The sequence below is a fragment of the Caretta caretta genome, chromosome 5, assembly GCF_965140235.1.
Source record: "Caretta caretta isolate rCarCar2 chromosome 5, rCarCar1.hap1, whole genome shotgun sequence".
Classification (NCBI taxonomy): Eukaryota; Metazoa; Chordata; order Testudines; family Cheloniidae; genus Caretta; species Caretta caretta.
This window is the reverse complement of record NC_134210.1, coordinates 35,787,733-35,805,871: the sequence shown is the minus strand read 5'-3', so window position 1 is coordinate 35,805,871 and position 18,139 is coordinate 35,787,733. Positions and strand designations below refer to the sequence as shown.

The window sequence follows — 18,139 nt, the reverse complement described above, 5'->3', positions numbered from 1 at the left end:
TTGCAATATGAAGTTGTCTGGCTTCAGCTTCCACCCACTGGGTTCTTGTTATCCACTAGATTAAATCACCCTTAATTACCCAGTATTTTCTCCCTATGAAGGTAATTATACACCATAATCAAGTCTGCTTTTTATCTTTTGATAAGCTTGCATCATTTGCGGCTTTCTCCAATTTCTCAACATCATTTTTAAAATATAGACACTAAAACTATCTGAAGTATGCCAGTATGTATCTCGTCACTGGCATACACCTCCCTACTCCCCTGTGTATTACATCAAAGGACTGCATTAACCCTTTTTGCCCAATCGCACTGGGAGTTGATGTTGAGTTGTTTGTCCACTACCACTCAAGTCTTTTTCAGAGTCATGGCTTTCCAGGATACAGTCCCCATTCTGTAGAACAGACTCCTCTTCCATGATAGAAGGAAGGCACCCCCCTGAAGAGGTGACCCAAAACCCACGCTGGAGCAGAAGAGAGGATACTTCCTATTCTTGGAGGTGGTGAAAAGATTAAATCTCTGGCTGTCCCCATCTCTGGAATAGGCCTTGGAGGACCCAAGCATTCGACTCCCATTTGTAGTCATGGGAAAAGTGTCTGGGTGGCAGAAGGGAACACCTACATATATGAAATTGCTCCTTTCACTAGTTTAAGGAGTTCTTTACATACAAGAGGACCACACCTGCCTGTCCAAGGCATCCTTATTTGGAGGACAAATTCCAGCCTTGGAAGGAGCAGAGGCACCGCCTTGCATGATTGGTCACAAACATTCATACCACCATATGGCCAAGGAGTTGAAGACAATTCCTTATTGATGTCGGAGGGCATCCTTGAATCATCCCCACTACACCAGACAGTCACAAATCTATGTAACAGGAGGAATGCTCTGGCTGTCACTGAGTCCAAGTATGCCCCTATAAACTATCCTTTGTACCAGTACTAATGTGGATTTCTTTGCATTCAGGTGTAGGTCCAACTCCCAGAACAAAGCAAAGGCCTTCTGGATGGATGACAACACTGCTGGGAAAGAGCGGAGTTTGAGAAGTCTGTTGCTGGAGTACTGGAAGACTAAAATTCCTTCCTGCCAGAAGGTAAACCACCACTACCATTACAACTTTCAAAAAGACCCTTGGGATCGAAGGGAAACACTTGGTACTGGAAGTGATCTTAAACCACAGTGAATCATAATCATGTCCTGTGCAATGGAGATATAGTTATATAGAAGTAGGCATCTTGTAGGTTGAGGGATGAAAACCAATTGTGTGGAATGAACATAAAATTGAAGTTATTTTAAGTTGGCTAAGGAAACATATATATGTACTGTAAAGAAATGCCCTTGACTAGCAAGTAGAAGAAAGGCCTAGAAAATAAAAAGTGATGCAGCCAGAAGGAATAAAGTAGGAAGGATGTCTGGTTCAAAGAATAACCATGAGATAAGAGGAAGTTTCTAAAAAAAGGCCTCTGACAGGTGCGACTGCAGATGGTTTTAAATCAAAAAAGAGACTATCTTAAAATGAGCCAACACAGCTCTTCCCAACCCACACTCCAACAGTAGAGCCTATATGAACCCAGGGGCAATGGGAAAACTGTTGGACAGCAAGGAGGAGGGGAGGAAAGGCCTGGGGAAAAAAAAGGAGGTTGTAAATCTTATCTGGACAAACACTGGAAATAAAGGGTGAACTGTCTCCAATTGGTTTTTAGCTAAAGTCAGTAATTGGCAGTGACACCACTTGTTTGTTAAAGGGTATAAAAAGCCAACTCTTAAAGGGTTCATTGCTGATACCTGCCTGACCATGTTTGAGCTGACCAATATGGGTCTAAGCACCCCTGCATTTAGCTCATTTGTAAGTATCCTGATCAAATACTTATAAATGTTTTACTACTATTTGGATGTAGTAAATTGCTTATTATTTAGAGCTTTTAGGCATGTTTAGAGCAATTGTAGAAGTACCATTTGGCCTTTGCATTTAATAAAGGAATTTAGGGTTAAATCTATCAACTTCATGAAAAAAACTCAGACAGATACAGACATCATCTTCCTTTCCAAATGCAAACAGATGGACATCATACCAAAAGGACTGAAGGTAAAAAATCCATTACAATCTACATACCACACAGACTATGCTGACAGATTGTGCCACACGCTCTCAAAGAAACTGCGGAACCACCTGATCAACATCCTCTACAGCAAACAGAGAAAGATTAAGAATGAGCTCTCAAAAATGGATACTCCCATAAAAAAACCAACCTTCCACACAAACCTCCTCGTGGCTGGACTTTACAAAAACTAGACAAGCCATTTACACCACACACTTTGCTTCTCTACAAAAGAAAAAGGACACTAAACTATCTAAACTACTACATGCCACAAGAGGCCACAACAGTGGTTCCCATAACCCACCGAGCAATATTGTTAATCTATCCAACTATACTCTTAGCCCAACAGAAGAATCTGTCCTATCTCGGGGCCTCTCCTTCTGCCCCTCCACCCCCAACGAACATGATACAGTTCTGTGGTGATCTGGAATCCTATTTTCGACGTCTCCGACTCAAGGAATATTTCCAACACATCTCTGAACAACATACTAACTCACAGAGACCTTCCTACCAACACTACAAAAAGAAGGATTCTGGGTGGACTCCTCCTGAAGGTCGAAACAACAGACTGGACTTCTACATAGAGTGCTTCCGCCGACGTGCACGGGCTGAAATTGTGAAAAGCAGCATCACTTGCCCCATAACCTCAGCCATGCCGAACATAATGCCATCCACAGCCTCAGAAATAACTCTGACATCATAATCAAAAAGGCTGACAAAGGAGGTGCTGTTGTCATCATGAATAGGTCGGAATCCTCTGATCCCACTGAGGGTTACCAAAAGAAACTACACCATCTGCTCAAGAAACTCCCTGAAACAAAAGCACAAGAACAAATCCGCACAGACACACCCCTGGAACTCCGACCTAGGGTATTCTATCTGCTACCCAAGATCCATAAACCTGGAAATCCTGGATGCCCCATCATCTCAGGCATTGGCGCCCTGACAGCAGGATTGTCTGGCTATGTAGACTCCCTCCTCAGGCCCTATGCTACCAGCACTCTGAGCCATCTTCGAGACACCACTGACTTCCTGAGGAAACTACAATCCATCAGTGATCTTCCTGAAAACACCATCCTGGCCACTATGGATGTAGAAGCCCTCTACACCAACATTCCACACAAAGATGGACTACAAGCCATCCGGAACAGTATCCCCGATAATGTCACGGCAAACCTGGCAGCTGAACTTTGTGACTTTGCCCTCACCCATAACTATTTCACATTTGGGGACAACATATACCTTCAAATCAGCGGCACTGCTATGGGTACCCGCATGGCCGCACAGTATGCCAACATTTTTATGGCTGACTTAGAACAACGCTTCCTCAGTTCTCGTCCCCTAATGCACCTACTCTACTTGCGCTACAGTGATGATATCTTCATCATCTGGACCCATGGAAAAGAAGCCCTTGAGGAATTCCACCAGGATTTCAACAATTTCCATCCCACCATCAACCTCAGCCTGGACCAGTCCACACAAGAGATCCACTTCCTGGACACTACAATGCTAATAAGCGATGGTCACATAAACACCACACTATACCGGAAAACTACTGACCGCTATTCATACCTACATGCCTCCAGCTTTCATGCAGACCACACCACACGATCCATTGTCTACAGCCAAGCTCTACGATACAACCGCATTTGCTCCAACCCCTCAGACAGAGACAAACACCTACAAGAGCTCTATCAAGCATTCTTACAACTACAATACCCACCTGCTGAAGTGAAGAAACAGGTTGACCGAGCCAGAAGAGTACCCAGAAGTCACCTACTACGGGACAGGCCCAACGAACAAAATAATAGAACACCACTAGCCATCACCTTCAGCCCCCAACTAAAACCTCTCTAGCGCATTATCAAGGATCTACAACCTATCCTGAAGGACGAATCTTCACTCTCACAGATCTTGGGAGACAGGCCAGTCCTTGCTTACAGACAGCCCCCCAACCCGAAGCAAATACTCACCAGCAACCACACAACAGAACCACTAACCCAGGAACCAATCCTTGCAACAAAGCCCGTTGCCAGCTGTGTCCACATATCTATTCAGGGGACACCATCATAGGGCCTAATCACATTAGCCACACCAACAGAGAATTGTTCACCTGCACATCTACCAATGTGATATATGCCATCATGTGCCAGCAATGCCCCTCTGCCATGTTCATTGGTCAAACTGGAAAGTCTCTACGTAAAGGAATAAACGGACACAAATCAGACGTCAAGAATTATAACATTCAAAAACCAGTCAGAGAACACTTCCATCTCTCTGGTCACTCGATTACAGATCTAAAAGTGGCAATATTACAACAAAAAGACTTCAAAAACAGACTCCAATGAGAGACTGCTGAATTGGAATTAATTTGCAAACTGGATACAATTAACTTAGGCTTGAATAGAGACTGGGAGTGGATGGGTCATTACACAAGTAAAACTATGTTTATCCCCCTCTGCCAACCGTTCCTCAGACGTTCTTGTCAACTGCTGGAAATGGCCCACCTTGATTATCACTACAAAAGGTGTCGTCGTCCCTCCCCTCCCCCCTGCTGGTAATAGCTCATCTTTACACTGTGTATGGTAATACCCATTGTTTCATGTTCTCTGTGTATATAAATCTCCCCACTGTATTTTCCACTGAATGCATCCGATGAAGTGAGCTGTAGCTCACATAAGCTTATGCTCAAATAAATTTGTTAGTTTCTAAGGTGCCACAAGTACTCTTTTTCTTATTAGGCTTAAATTAGTGTTTGGTGTTTCCCCATATTAATAATTTCAAATATTAATAATTCAAACAAACATATTTCCTTCCTCCAGAGAAGGAATTGCCAGAATCACCATCCTGAACTTTTGAGGCTTCACAATCTTGTTCAGTCTTAGCTTTAAGATCTGCCTGCAACATTTTTTTTGTTCTAAGAATTATTCTGAGTAGAACTCCCTGCCCCTCTAAAGGGAAAGGACTGGTTCTGTTGCTCCTAGCCAGAGGAGAGTCTCTACCTCTTACCTTAATAGAAGCTTGTGAGAGGAGTCCATGAAGAGGGATGGAGAAACGGGTGAAAGGGACAGAGTGGCAAAAACTGGATGATGTAGCCCTATATTATGACCTCCAAGACACATTTGTCCAAGGTGATCTGCTCCCAAGCCTGTTGGAAATGGACAAGGCAGTCCCCAAAAGGAAAAAAAGTGGACTAAAGGACGCAACCTTAAAATTGGAAGAGTGGAGGCATAGGGACTGTGCATGGACCAAATGGACACTGCTGGCTAGAAATCTCCTATTGACTCATCAAGAGGCACATGTGCAGCATCCCTAGGGGGGACTACTCGAAGAAGAACTTCTGCCTTCTGTCTTCCTCTGTTCATGGGACAGGAAGGATCTCAGAAAAGATGTCTTAGACTTTCTTCTTCAGCATCCTTCAGAGTTCCCTGAAGTCACCTACTATCTGCAAGATATCATGCGATGAAGTGTCATTTGTGCCAATGTGACCCAAGACCAGTGGATCGTTGCCCATTAATTTCAGAAGCCTACCCAATCTTAGAGTGATGTCTCAAAGCAGCACATTGACTTGTCTGTCTGTAGCCTGCAGAATGTTCTTTCTATTCTTCTAAGGAGAATCTCCAGCAAGTATCATCTGTCTTCCTTGGATGGTTGGAGAGCTCTTTATGGTCAAGGCTGATTTTCTTACAGGTTGGGGTAAGCTGCTCCACAGGTGTGTCCTGGATCTCTCTCCAGTCCCTTGGACCTGCTGGATCTCACTTTACCACTTTTTGCATCACTCCTATGCTCATCTTTGTGTCTGCCTTTCTCCATGATGCCTTTTAAGCCTGGAATACCTTTACCTATCTTGTACAGCCGCTTTCTACCCTTTTGTCTTTCAAGTAAATTCAGTATACTTAAGTGAATCCTATTAATCCAACATCTAGAAAAATAATATTTTGAAGTCACAAAAACTACTGCACCAATGTGACCATTCCAAATTGTGGTCACATGGTGCTCTGTGCAACTGAAATATCTGAAAAGTTTTTTTTTTTTTTTTTAAACAGTCTGGATTGTTTTAGATTATAAATTCCAAGATGGGCACCCTGTGTGTACCTGATGCATTTATAATATGTTTTTATACTATATGCTTGGTACTGTGCAGTCACTCAATTATATTTATAGATTAATGAAATCTAAAACAGAATCAAACTTTACAAGTTTGGCCTTCTTGCCTTATAAGCAATCCTACAAACATGTATCCCAATGAATTTATTAATTTACCTTGATTATCACCACTTTCTGTTTCGCCGTGCGGTTTCCAAGAACCTTAAGAAGAGAAGAAACTGATTAAGAAAGGAAGAAAGAAAAGTCAGGCAATAAAAGAAAAAAAAACTGAATTCTTGACAAGCTATCTTATAGCAAATCTACTTACTTCTTCCCGAACCTGCGATTACTTCTTCATTGTAACCTCTGTATCCTCCTGTTAAAATTTGTCAAGTTTTATTTTGATTTCCAAAACAAACAGTTCTCTCAGGCTCTACTGCTCTTCAAAAATTAGAAGTACAGTCACAACAAATAAACATGCATGAGGGACAGAATGGAAGGTAATTAGGTCCTTGTAGAAGTAAATAAATGGGTGATAGAGCCAGACAGTTGGCAAAGTAAATGGGATGGGATCACAACACAGTGAGCTAAGAGATCAGGAAAGTAAGGTGAGCTAAGGTATCAAAGACAAGGACCAAAAGCTTGTATTTTACACAGTGAATAAGGGAGAGTGACCTGACCAAAGCAGTGAGTTGAGAAAAAGCAGCATTCTGACTGGACCTGAAGGAGCAATGTTGAAGTGATGATGACTAGAGAAGAGATGGATGCAGTAATCAAGAAGCAACATGAGGGCATGAATGATAGCTTGGCGGTATGGTCAGAAGAGAAACCAGATGTTGATCCTTTGACCAGAGGATCCTTTGACCCACGTAGTCCAGAATGGGGAGCCAAACCAGAGAAAGCAAAATTCTACCTTTTGATACCTCAAGACAACTATTACCTACATTCTTAGAATTTTTAGTTAATGATCTGCTTTTTTCTTATGGTTTCCAGGGCAAGGAGCTCAAAAACTTACCTACCAGAACACTTATGTTGCTTACAGTAAAACTCTGGGCTCCTCCCAAGAAACTATCACAATCCAAGTGAAGTTTAAGATAAAGATTAAAAAAAATAGCACACACTAACCTACAAGTCCATATTTGTTCAACTGAACATTTCAAAAAAGGGAAACTATGATGTCCAGTTTGGCACAAAATTTAGAATTTGTAGAAAAAGCTTTCATTTATACAAGCCATGAAAAATGGTTACTAATCTTTCCTAACTGTTGTTCCTTGAGATGTGATGCTCATGTCTATTCCAATTTAGGTGTGTGAGCACGTCGCGTTCACCATCGCTGGAAGACTTTTTCCCTACTGGTAACCGTCAGGTCAGCTCTGGTGCCCCCTGAAGAGGGGGCCCCTGAAGAGGCACCTCCCCAGCATAGTACATAGATAGGCACCTGCCAGCCCACCGCTTTCTCAGTTCCTTCTTGCCGGCAACTCCGACAGAGGCAGGAGGGCAGGTTGTAGAATGGACATGAGCAAACATCTCGAAGAAAACAGTTAAAGAAAAAATGCTTACTAACCTTTTCGTGAGTGCTTGCTCATGTCTGTTCCAATAGAGGCGACTCCCAAGTAAACAGTCATGTGGCAGGGTCAGCGTTCCTGCGAGACACGGATTGGAGGACCGCAGCGCCCAAGACTGCATCATTTCTTGCCTGCTGAGTTAGGGTGTAGTGCCCGTAAACGTATGGATAGACGACGAGGTAACCGCCCTCCAGAGATCTACAATTGGAACATGGGCCATGAATGCCGCTGATGAAGCTTGTGACCACGTGGAGTGCGCCATTAAATGTGGGGGAGGCACTTTTGCCAGGTCATAGCACATGTTGATGCAGGACTTTTTCCAGAAGGAAAACCTTGGAGCCAAGACTTGGCTGGCCTTCATCCTTTCTGCAACGGCCACAAATAACAACACTGGATTTTTGAAAGGGTTTGGTCCTTTCTATGTAAAAAGCCAAAGCACCTCTAACATCCAAAGAGTGCAGCCTCTGTTCGTTTTTAGCTATATGGGGCTTAGGATAGAAGACAAGGAGAAAGATGTCTTGACTGTTGTGCAAATGGGAGACCACGTTCAGAAGGAATGAGGAGCGCAACCGCAACTGCGCTTTGTCCTTGAAGGCTGTGTAGGGCGGCTCGGAGGTAAGGGCTCGGATCTCCGACACCCTTCTAACTGAGGTGATGACCACCAGAAAGGTAGTCTTCCAGGACAAATAAATCAAGGGACTTGTTGCAAGCAGCATGAACAGTGGCCTTGTCAGTTGTGAGAGGACCAAGTTGAGATCCCGGGGGGCATAGGTTGGCATACCTGTGGATACAGGCTCTCCAAGCCCTTTAAGAACTGAGAGCTAATTAGATTGGAGAAAAGCGATCTGCCGTTCACTGGAGGCTGGAATGCTGATATTGCCACCAAGCGGACCCTACCAGCAGACACGGCCAGACCTTCCCCTTTCAGATGGAGCAGATAGACCAAGGTAACAGAGAGGGTTTCTTCCAGAGGAGAGGTTTCAGAGGAACAGCCGTGTTAGTCTGTATTCGCAAAAAGAAAAGGAGTACTTGTGGCACCTTAGAGACTAACCAATTTATTTGAGCATGAGCTTTCGTGAGCTACAGCTCACTTCATCAGATGTTCACTTCATCAGAGGAGAGACGCCCTTCTGAAGTGACCAGAGCGAGAATGCTTCCATTTCGTTAGGCAGGCCATTCTAGTTGACTGCTTTCTGCTGCCCATAAGTACCTCTTGAACCAGTGCCGAACAGGCGAATTCCATTTCGTTCAACCACGAAGGTAGTAAGCCATCAAATGCAGAAATTCCAGGTTCAGGTGAAGCATGTGGCTGTGGCCCTGGGAGATCAGGTCTGGCCACACTGGGAGATCGACTGGGATGTCTATGGAGAGGTTCCAGTACCTTGTCTCTTTTGATGTGGAGGAGTACCCTGTGGATGAGGAGTGGGGGGAAAGGGAGGGGGAAAAGATGTGTACAGGCATCTGTGCCCCCCTCCCTGCCCCCATGGCAGCCGGAAGGCATCTGAGAGAGAACCCAGACTGTACACCACGTATGAGCAAAACTGGAGGCATTTCCTGTTGCTTGTGGTTGCAAACAGGTCCACCTGGAGAAACCCCCACCTCCAGAAAATAGCCTCCAGGATGTCTGGTCAAAGAGACCACTCGCCATGACTGATGAAGGACCTGCTCAGGTAATTCGCTAGCTTGTTCTGCAAACGTGGTAGATAAGCAGCCTCCAGATGAATGGAGTGGGCTAAGCAGTAGTCCCAAAGTTTCAATGTCTTGAGGCATAGGAGAGAGGACTGAGCTCCCCCACCTTGCTTGTTTATATAGAACATTGCCGTCGTGTTGTCTGTGAGGACCGATACAGACTCGCCCTGGAGCTTGCGGCAGAACGCACTGCCCTTAGTTCCCCGACACTGATATGCAGGTGTACCTCCTCTGGTGCCCACAGACCTTGTGTCCTGAAGGGCCCCAAGTGGGCTCCCCACCCCATAGCTGAGGCCTCCATGACCATGCACTACCAACAGTGCAGGTACAAGTAGAGGGAACACCTGCACATACTATATCTTCATTTAGCCACCAATGCAGGGCGCCATCCCTTGGGGAAGAATAACCACTCTGTCTAGCAGGTGACACCCCAGTATGTACACCGAGGGCACAGTCTGAGGCATGCATGCTGCACTATGTAGGTGCAAGAGGCCATATGACCAAGGAGTTTTAGGCAGTTTCTTGCCATGATGGTGGGGTACACTAGCAGGCCTCGAATGAGAACTGAGATGACCCTGAAGTGCCCTTCTGTCAGGGAGACTCTTGCCTAGTTTGCATCCAGGATATCCTCTGGATGGGCATGAGCATGGACTTCTGCTCGTTGATCAGGAGGCCCAGGTTCTCGAAAGTGGACTGTATGATCTGCACGTGCTGTTCCACTAACTCCCTGGATCCACCTCTCACCAACCAGTCATCGAATTCGGGGTAGACCTGCCCCCCCTCTTCTTCTGAGGAAGGCCGCCATCACCGGCATACATTTTGTTCAGGCTCTCCAGGCCACCAACAGGCGAAAGGGCAGAACCGTGAACTGAGTGGTCCTGAGTTACTACAAACCGAAGATCTAGATTCTGTGCCGCTGGAAGACAGCTATATAAAAATACATGTCTTTCAAGTCAAGTGTGGCATACCAGTCCCCTGGATCTAGGGAAGGAATAATCAAGGTCAGAGACACCATGCGGAACTTCAGCTTCTTCAAAACCTGTTGAAGTTCCTGAGGTCTAGGATAGGTCTGAGATCCCTGCTGGATTTTGGGAACAGGAAATAGCAGGAATAAAACCCCTTGCCTCTTAGCACTGTGGGAACCTCCTCTACTGCTCCCGCCCTTAGGAGTAACTGCACCTCCTGGGCCAGGAGATTTTTGTGAGAAGGGTCCCTGAAGAGGGATGAAGAGGGGGAGTGGGAAGGAGGGAAGGAGAAACTGTAAGGTGTATCCCAGTTCTACCATGAGGACCACCCATCAGCAGGGGTGGCAGGTTTGTATAATTTTTGGTGGTGCCCAGAACCCGCCCCTACCCAAACTCCCCCCCCACCACCTGCCCAAGGCTCTGGAAAGGAGTTTAGTGGTGGAGGAGGTCTGGGGTGCAGGCCATAGGCTGGGGCAGGGGATTGGGGTGCAGACTCTGGGAGGGAGTTTGGAGATGGGAGGGGGTGCAGTCGAGATGGGGGCACTAGGACCTTGCGTCAGCAGTTGCTGCAGGAAAGTAGCATGGAGCTGCGCAGCAGAGGCAGGGACGCTCGGCTCCGGTGCGTGGGGGCAGCAGGTGGGGCCAGGGGATGGACACCCAGCCCCAAATATTGGTGGAGCTGGGCCCCTGGGCTCTGAATATTGCTGGTGCCAAGGTACCACATAGAAATGTAACTCGCCATCTATGCCCATCAGTCAGACGTGATGTTGGCCCACGCCCAGTAAAAAAAGGAACAAACAGCCCAAAAACATACAGGTAAGATCTAGATTGTGAACTGGTGCATGGTCCTTGGGCGCATCTTCAAAAGTTTTGTGTTGCGCGATGATTGTCTTGTAGGCGCAGATGTCGAGGCTGTTGAGGAGTCTGTCTCTTTTTGAAACCCCTATTCCTCCTTTGCCCAAAATCCTGTCTCTGGTAGGGCTGGTAAAAACAGCCCATAGGCTGTGGCTTAAAATGTTTCCGGGATAGGGTTGGGAGGCCCAATGACTTCTAAGTTGCCCTTGAATCCTTGAGGCTGTGGTTCCAAAAAACAAGGACTGCCCTTCAAATGGGCGGTCCTGAACCAATTTGTTGGACCTCATGGGGGAGGCCCAATGACTACAGCCAGAAGCTCCTCATTACCATGCCCATGGCCCTCGCCCAGGCCGCCGCATCCATGGCATCTAGAGCCACCTAAAGGGACGCCTTGGTTATTGCTCTGCCTTCTTCAACCAAGGCCCCATATTCATCCCTACAGTCAGCTGGCAGGAGCTCTTTGAATTGCTGACCAGGAATTAAAATCATAAAAGCTAAACAGGGCCTGGTGGTTAGCAATTTTAAGATGAAGGCCGTCTGCGGAGTAGACTTTTCTCCCCAGGGACTGATCCTCTTTAGGAAAGGCACAGCAGGGGCGCCCTCACCTCCACGGGTACCGAAAGAGAGTGCCCCCCCCATGGGAGCCCAGGACCACTTGCCTCCCCAGTGGTCAGTGTGGACCCCTTGGCTGCATCTGCCATTGGCCAGAACCCCACCCTGTTGGGACAAGCCCCTAGGTCTTGCCCTCAGGACACCTGTGATCCACTCTGGATACAGTTCCTCACAAGGCATATGACTGCCTGCAATTCGGAGCCAAAAGACCCACCCCTAGGTGACCAAAGTGGTGCCGTGAACAGTGGTGCTGAGCGGCCTTACCTAGGTGGGGAGCGGCGTTTCCAAGGAGAGCGGTACTGCAACGAATAACGTTGCCACCATGGGGAGTGTTGCAGTGATGGAGAGCCACATTTCAAAGACGAGCGATGCAGAGATTGCAAGCAGTGCCACGGGAGAGAGCAGCATGGAGACTGATCGGTGCCAGGAGTACGACCAGCATCTAGGTGGGGTGTCATGTCGCTGCGGTGACTGTGGTCTCTGTGCCAGGTCTCCTGATGATGAGTGGGATGGACAGAGGTGCCTTGACATCATTGCGGGCTTGCTCAGGGCTGGTGCTTGCCCTTTTGTGGCTGGAACCTATGGTGACTGGTCTATTTCCTGCAGGCCTCGGCTTGGGGACAGCGATGCCGAGCAAGTGAAGAGGTTTTGTTTCTCCTCATATGCCTCTGGCATCAAGGGTGCTGTCAGGGTTGTGTCCCCTTCTTGGCTCGCCCTATGTGGGGAGCCTCTCAGTGCCAGACTCAACGGTGCCAGTTGAGCCGCCTCCTAATCGAGAGTGGTCTGCCACAGATCGCACTCTCTCAGCAGTCTCTCTCAAGGGGAAACGTCCCGATCAGACTTTTTTGACCACTTCTTCAGAACTGGTGATGGGGATTGGTGCCAAGTCGTCAGCGCCAAAAAGCATGCCAGTGCCGGGAGGACAGTGCTGAGGAGCCCAAGCCACACTGGTGTTCCGAACATACACCGGCACACTCCTGTTAGAGGTGATGTTTGGTATCGGGTCCCGTAGCTGCTCTGAAACAGGACGGCGTGCCGCCTCCATAAGTAGGAACTTCAGACCAAGGACCAAAAAAGAGAGATGATCAACTGAGGTTCCTACAGATCTGGCACTTAAATATGACCCTCTCCCAAGCACTTTAAACAGCTCTTGTGAGGGTCACTGACTGGCACACCGCAGGCTGTTTGAAGCCCTAGGACAGAGGCATGCCCCAAGGCCCGGACGGGAGAGCCCCGCAGGGTGGATGCTTTCCAACTAACTATCACTCTACTTATGCTAACAAACTATTTACACTTATCTACTATCTATTTACAGGAAGACCACCACTACAGGAATCAGTTGCTGAGCAAGAGATAGGAGCGTTCCAGCGACTGTCACGAATGGGAAGAAGGAACTGAGGAGCTGGCGATCTGGCAGGTGCCTATATACTGCACCATGGAGGCATCACTCCAGAGGGCACCAGAGTTGTCCCGACAGATACCACTCGCAGAAAAAAGTCTTCTGGCGACAGTGTGCACATTAATATTGGAATGGACATGATCAAGCACTCAAAGAAGAACCATTAGAAACCTCTTTTCTTAATGTAAATAAGGTATTCCAGCAAGTTCTAAAAACAAAAAACAAAACAGTGCTCCATAGTTGCTAGTGACAAAATGAACTGGCATGCTTGGGATACTAGAACTATCCTACGTCTGTCTGGAAAGTGGTCTATATTCCTTTGTCTGTGGGATTACTGACTGTCTAAAAAGTTGAATTGTGAAGGAATCTTGATGGATAGAACTAAACAACATTGGAGAATTAAGAATCATACCTTTCTTAATGACATACAGCAGCTAATCCTCATGGTTTGATGGAAGGAAAAAGATGGATGACAACCAGGACTAGAGATTAAGCATATGCACAGTACTCTGTACTTTTAGCGTCACATCTTAATATAATAAATAGCTAGTTTGCCCTGCCTGCAGCCACATTGCGAACACTGCAGCCACATTGAAAACATTGAACATTTAGGTTTGAAAACAGAAACAAACAGAAATGGACTGAACGGATTAGAAATCAAACTGGCTACTATAATTTCATTATCCAAGATGAGAGAAATGCAATAGTAAATAAGTACGTTTCAGTTTTAACAAAAGTTACTTGGTATATAGTGGACAAGAAAATTGAAGACACCAGTGAAATTTAACCTGACAATGTCACTTTCAGATGCTTCTGCTAAGTTCTAGCAAATGCAACTTAATATTTTTGTTTTTCTGCATTTAAGGCAGTCACAAGCACTTTCCAAAAATTAATAAAATAAATCTCAGTCTCTCAAGGTAGGTATTACCCCATTTATAAACAGGGAAAATGAGGCATGGAGTGACATATGATTTGCCCAAGTTGTCAAAGAAAATAAGTATCAGAGCTAGGAATACAAGACCCAAACCTCCTGACTCCCTCCCTTCCTTTCAATCATTATTAAACATACACAATCTTTGTATAACCCTAATACATAAGAACCTGACCTTTGCTTCCAAATCCTCTGCTTCTGTTACTGTCATTATCACCTGAAAAAAAAAAGGCAGAATTATTTACATGTAATTGGGTGTAATAGTGCTTCACCAATTTTAATACAACATCTTAAAGCTGTTATGACTATAGATAGCAGAAAGCAGGATCCCTTCCCAGTAAGAAAAATCTGGCAGTGGTTTTGTCAGCCCTTCATTATCCATCCACCCAGTAATTCTTTATGTAAGAACATTAACTCCTCCTTTCAAGCAGCAAAGGGTTTAAAAAAAAAAAAATCAGTAACAGGCAGTTCATAAACTCATTCCATGCCTTCTCTATTGTAGAGACTTTCAGGTCATATACAGTTATGGGACAACAGGATTTAGGTCTTGTCTACACTAGAAAGCCTTTCCCAACAGTTATTCCAGCAGAGCTCTGTAAAAGACAGGAGGAGTTGTTCTGCTGGCATAGCTACACCATGTGCCAGACTAACACCAGCTAAGCCAAAAGAAGCACACTGTCGGTACTGTGGTTTCTGCACTGAGGGTTTTGCCAACATAGCTATGTAATTTTTTCCACACTACTAGCAGACATAGCTGTGCTGGAAAAACTTTGTAGACTAAGTCTGAGTGGAAAGGAAGGACAATAATAGAGGTACTTGCAATTCTTTGTCTCCAGTTATCCCATCCTATAAGGAATACCTCAGTTCATGTGACAAAACTCCCACCCAAAAAGCCACCCTGCGTTTAATTATGGCACATTTTTTCATTTTGTTCACTAACATTTTTCATCCTAAAATGTCACTGAAGAGAACCAAAGGCCCACGCAATGTTAAACATCTGGCAAACACCAATAGGGTCTCTTAGTGAGAATAGAAAATACAATACAACAATCATTAACCTGAAGACCTACTAGAATAGACCTCTCACCATTCTATATCTACTACATTAAAAACTACTTTGATTATCCAAAGCATTTCAGATTACTGAATGTCAAACTCCGCCAAGACATATGAATAAAAAACTCTGACCTGGGCAGTGGGTATTTTAAGCTCCCGGACCCCCGACCGCAGGCTTTTGAGGGGGAAGTTTGTGTTTTATTATGCCCAATGCAGGTTCCTGGGCAGCTGAGGAGGGCGTATGTGCTGTTCAGCTTCCCCGGTTTTTATTTTTCTTTCCTTTTCTCTTCCTGTTTCCATCCTAGGATGCTGATGTTTTGTGTGTCATGGTACACCAAGTCATCTTGAAATGTGAACTAATCACTTCAGATGTGGTAGAAACCCTCCTAACCTACTGGGCTATCCAGCCTCACAATTGCAAAGTCTCTGCTGCTTCTGCAGCAGCTACAGTTTTGTTGCTGTTGCAGTCTATGACTTGCCCCTTGAAGACACAGAGGAATGCCTTTTTATTTTAATCATATGTATAGACATAGGGGTGATACGGAAAGATGGCGGGAGGGGAGAAGAGCAGAGCAGGGCTGGCCATAAACACTCACATTTGAAACCACTTGCTCATAATGCTGTGAGCTGAAAAAGCCTTACTGAAGTAGCACACCTGTACCACAAAATGATATATTCTCCTCCCTTAATGGCGGGACTGATACGCTGCAGTGTTTTCTCCGAGAACACAGGTTTCCTACAAGCTTCTGTCCTCCAAAACTCTTCTCCTTACTGGCTAGTCACCATGAAGAGGGATAAAAATTAAAAGTGCAATGGAAAAAAAGGAGAGGGCCAGAGGAACCTCATTGCTTCAAGTGGAGGCAAGACACCAGGGGGTTAGTGAGGCAGTCAGTTCTCCAAACAGCTCCATCAGCTGGCAGTAAATTGAGACACTAAAAGGATGTTTAAAAAGGAAGAGAGGAGGCTGAGGAGTAACCCAGTTTTAACGGCTCACAGTAGCACTAACAAAAGAAATCACAGGCCTAAACAAAAAACAAATCTCACCCAAACTGTGTTGGCTTGCGTATTTCTAATTATTGGACTCTCACAGCACAGTGACCTTTTTCCTTGGCAAATTGTTCTATGATGCTCTTCAGCGCCAATCTTGCTGTTTCATCTTTCTTAGTTGCAAGGAGAGCAAGGTCACTCAGTTGTGTCTGACAATGCTGAATGCGTGTAGTTTGACACGTCAATGTACTTATTGGTCAGAGTCAACACAACGTTTCCGGAAAAGCATCAAGAGAACTTGACACTATGAAATTCAAGTAGCTCTGGACTCCAAATGACAAACTGGACACCTCTGTGACCTTTGCAAAGTAAGACATCTTGAAAGACTCATGAACCAAGTCTAAAGAAAAATATGAGTATTTTCCCATGAGTTTAAGAATTTCCTCCTTTGACTCTTCTAAAGCTGTATTTAAACCCATTGCTTCCCATCTGTTCTGATATTCTTTAACAATTTCCTTATAACTTTCTTCAGATCTGAGTTTGCTGAACTCATTCACCGTGTTCTCAAATATCTGTAAGACTTGGACAAGGTAAATTGTCTTTAACTGAAGTATTCCATCGACTGCAGTCCTGATAACTAAGCAATCCCCCATGAGCTCTGACCATAACAGTAGCCATCACATCCCTGGCCAGACATGTATTTGGCGTTTAATCCACACTTGCCAAATAAAACATTAGTTAACTGATCAAACAAGGATTCAGCATCTGCCTCACTTACTGCTATGAAGCTTACAAAATGCGCTTTTATATCCACTTTTCTTTTGATTCAATCAATATTAACCAAGTTAAGCACAATGGCCATTTGATCAAGATGGCTAATATCCATGATTGCATCTGCAATGACAGTTAACTCCCCCCCCCAAAAAAAACCCACCACCTAGCTTCTTTGCAAATAATAAGTGTGTCTCCTTGGATCTGATGTTAAGAGACTTAATTCACCAGTAACTGTCTTGCTCAAGTACTTGATTCTCTTGGCATCACTGATATGATGGGCAAAAGTTGTATTAGGTCTAGCAAGTAGCTTAAGGATGCTCAAGTAAACATCACAATTGTTGCTCTCCAGCACTTCACGGTGGGCTGCAGAGGGACTAAAATTTTGACGGTGTCAAGCAATATTTTAAGTATTTCTTGCCATTTCCTAATATTTTCAGATTTGTTTATCAAAACATGCATTGATACTGTGATCCTATGAACGATATACTAAGCCACTGGATATGCAAATCCTCAAGCAGTACATTTTTCATTGACGGGTTTCAGAGTAGCAACCATGTTTGTCTGTATTCGCAAAAAGAAAAGGAGTACTTGTGGCACCTTAGAGACTAACAAATTTATTTGAGCATTAGCTTTCGTGAGCTACAGCTCACTTTCATTCTGTAAATGAAAATGAAAAATGGCAGTTTGTTCATTTGGGCTGGCAAGGACCAATCATACAAGGATACACAATTGTTTAGGTTATAAAGCTGAATCTTGAAAGTAACTTATCAGATGGGGACTTGAAACCTATTTCAGCAGGAAGACTGGTTTGTCCTGTTTCATTGTTGACCTGCTACAATGCCTTTGGTTTTGTTCCCTTCAAGTTTGTCTACAGGTTTTAAACAATTAGCCTGTCAATCAGGCTTCTAATTCTGTAACAGGAATGTACAAAGACACAGGGAAATACGACACTTCCTTGAAAATCAACTCTAACATAGGAAAATTACCAAAAATTGCCAATTCAAGATGAGAGTGGGGGAAGAAAACTTTTCAGAAAAAGAATGTAGGGACTGAAAGAAAGAAAAAAAAAGGAAGTTTGTAGGCCCCAGACAAACCTGTGAAGTTCAGCCCTGGAACAGTAGCTAA

General features: G+C 44.9%; 1 protein-coding gene across 4 annotated transcripts in view; it reads right to left on the bottom strand.

Annotated features, from left to right (window-relative positions):
• The window catches only part of DDX4 (DEAD-box helicase 4), a 104,118-nt gene that overhangs the window by 35,616 nt on the left and 50,363 nt on the right, over positions 1-18,139 (bottom strand). For all 4 annotated transcript variants that reach the window (XM_048851197.2, XM_048851196.2, XM_048851199.2 and 1 more), the window contains 3 exons: positions 14,373-14,414; positions 6,510-6,557; positions 6,359-6,403 (listed from right to left, as the gene is read on the bottom strand). In XM_048851197.2, coding sequence (XP_048707154.1) covers positions 6,359-6,403; positions 6,510-6,557; positions 14,373-14,414 — 135 coding nt within the window. The remainder of the gene's footprint in view (positions 1-6,358; positions 6,404-6,509; positions 6,558-14,372; positions 14,415-18,139) is intronic.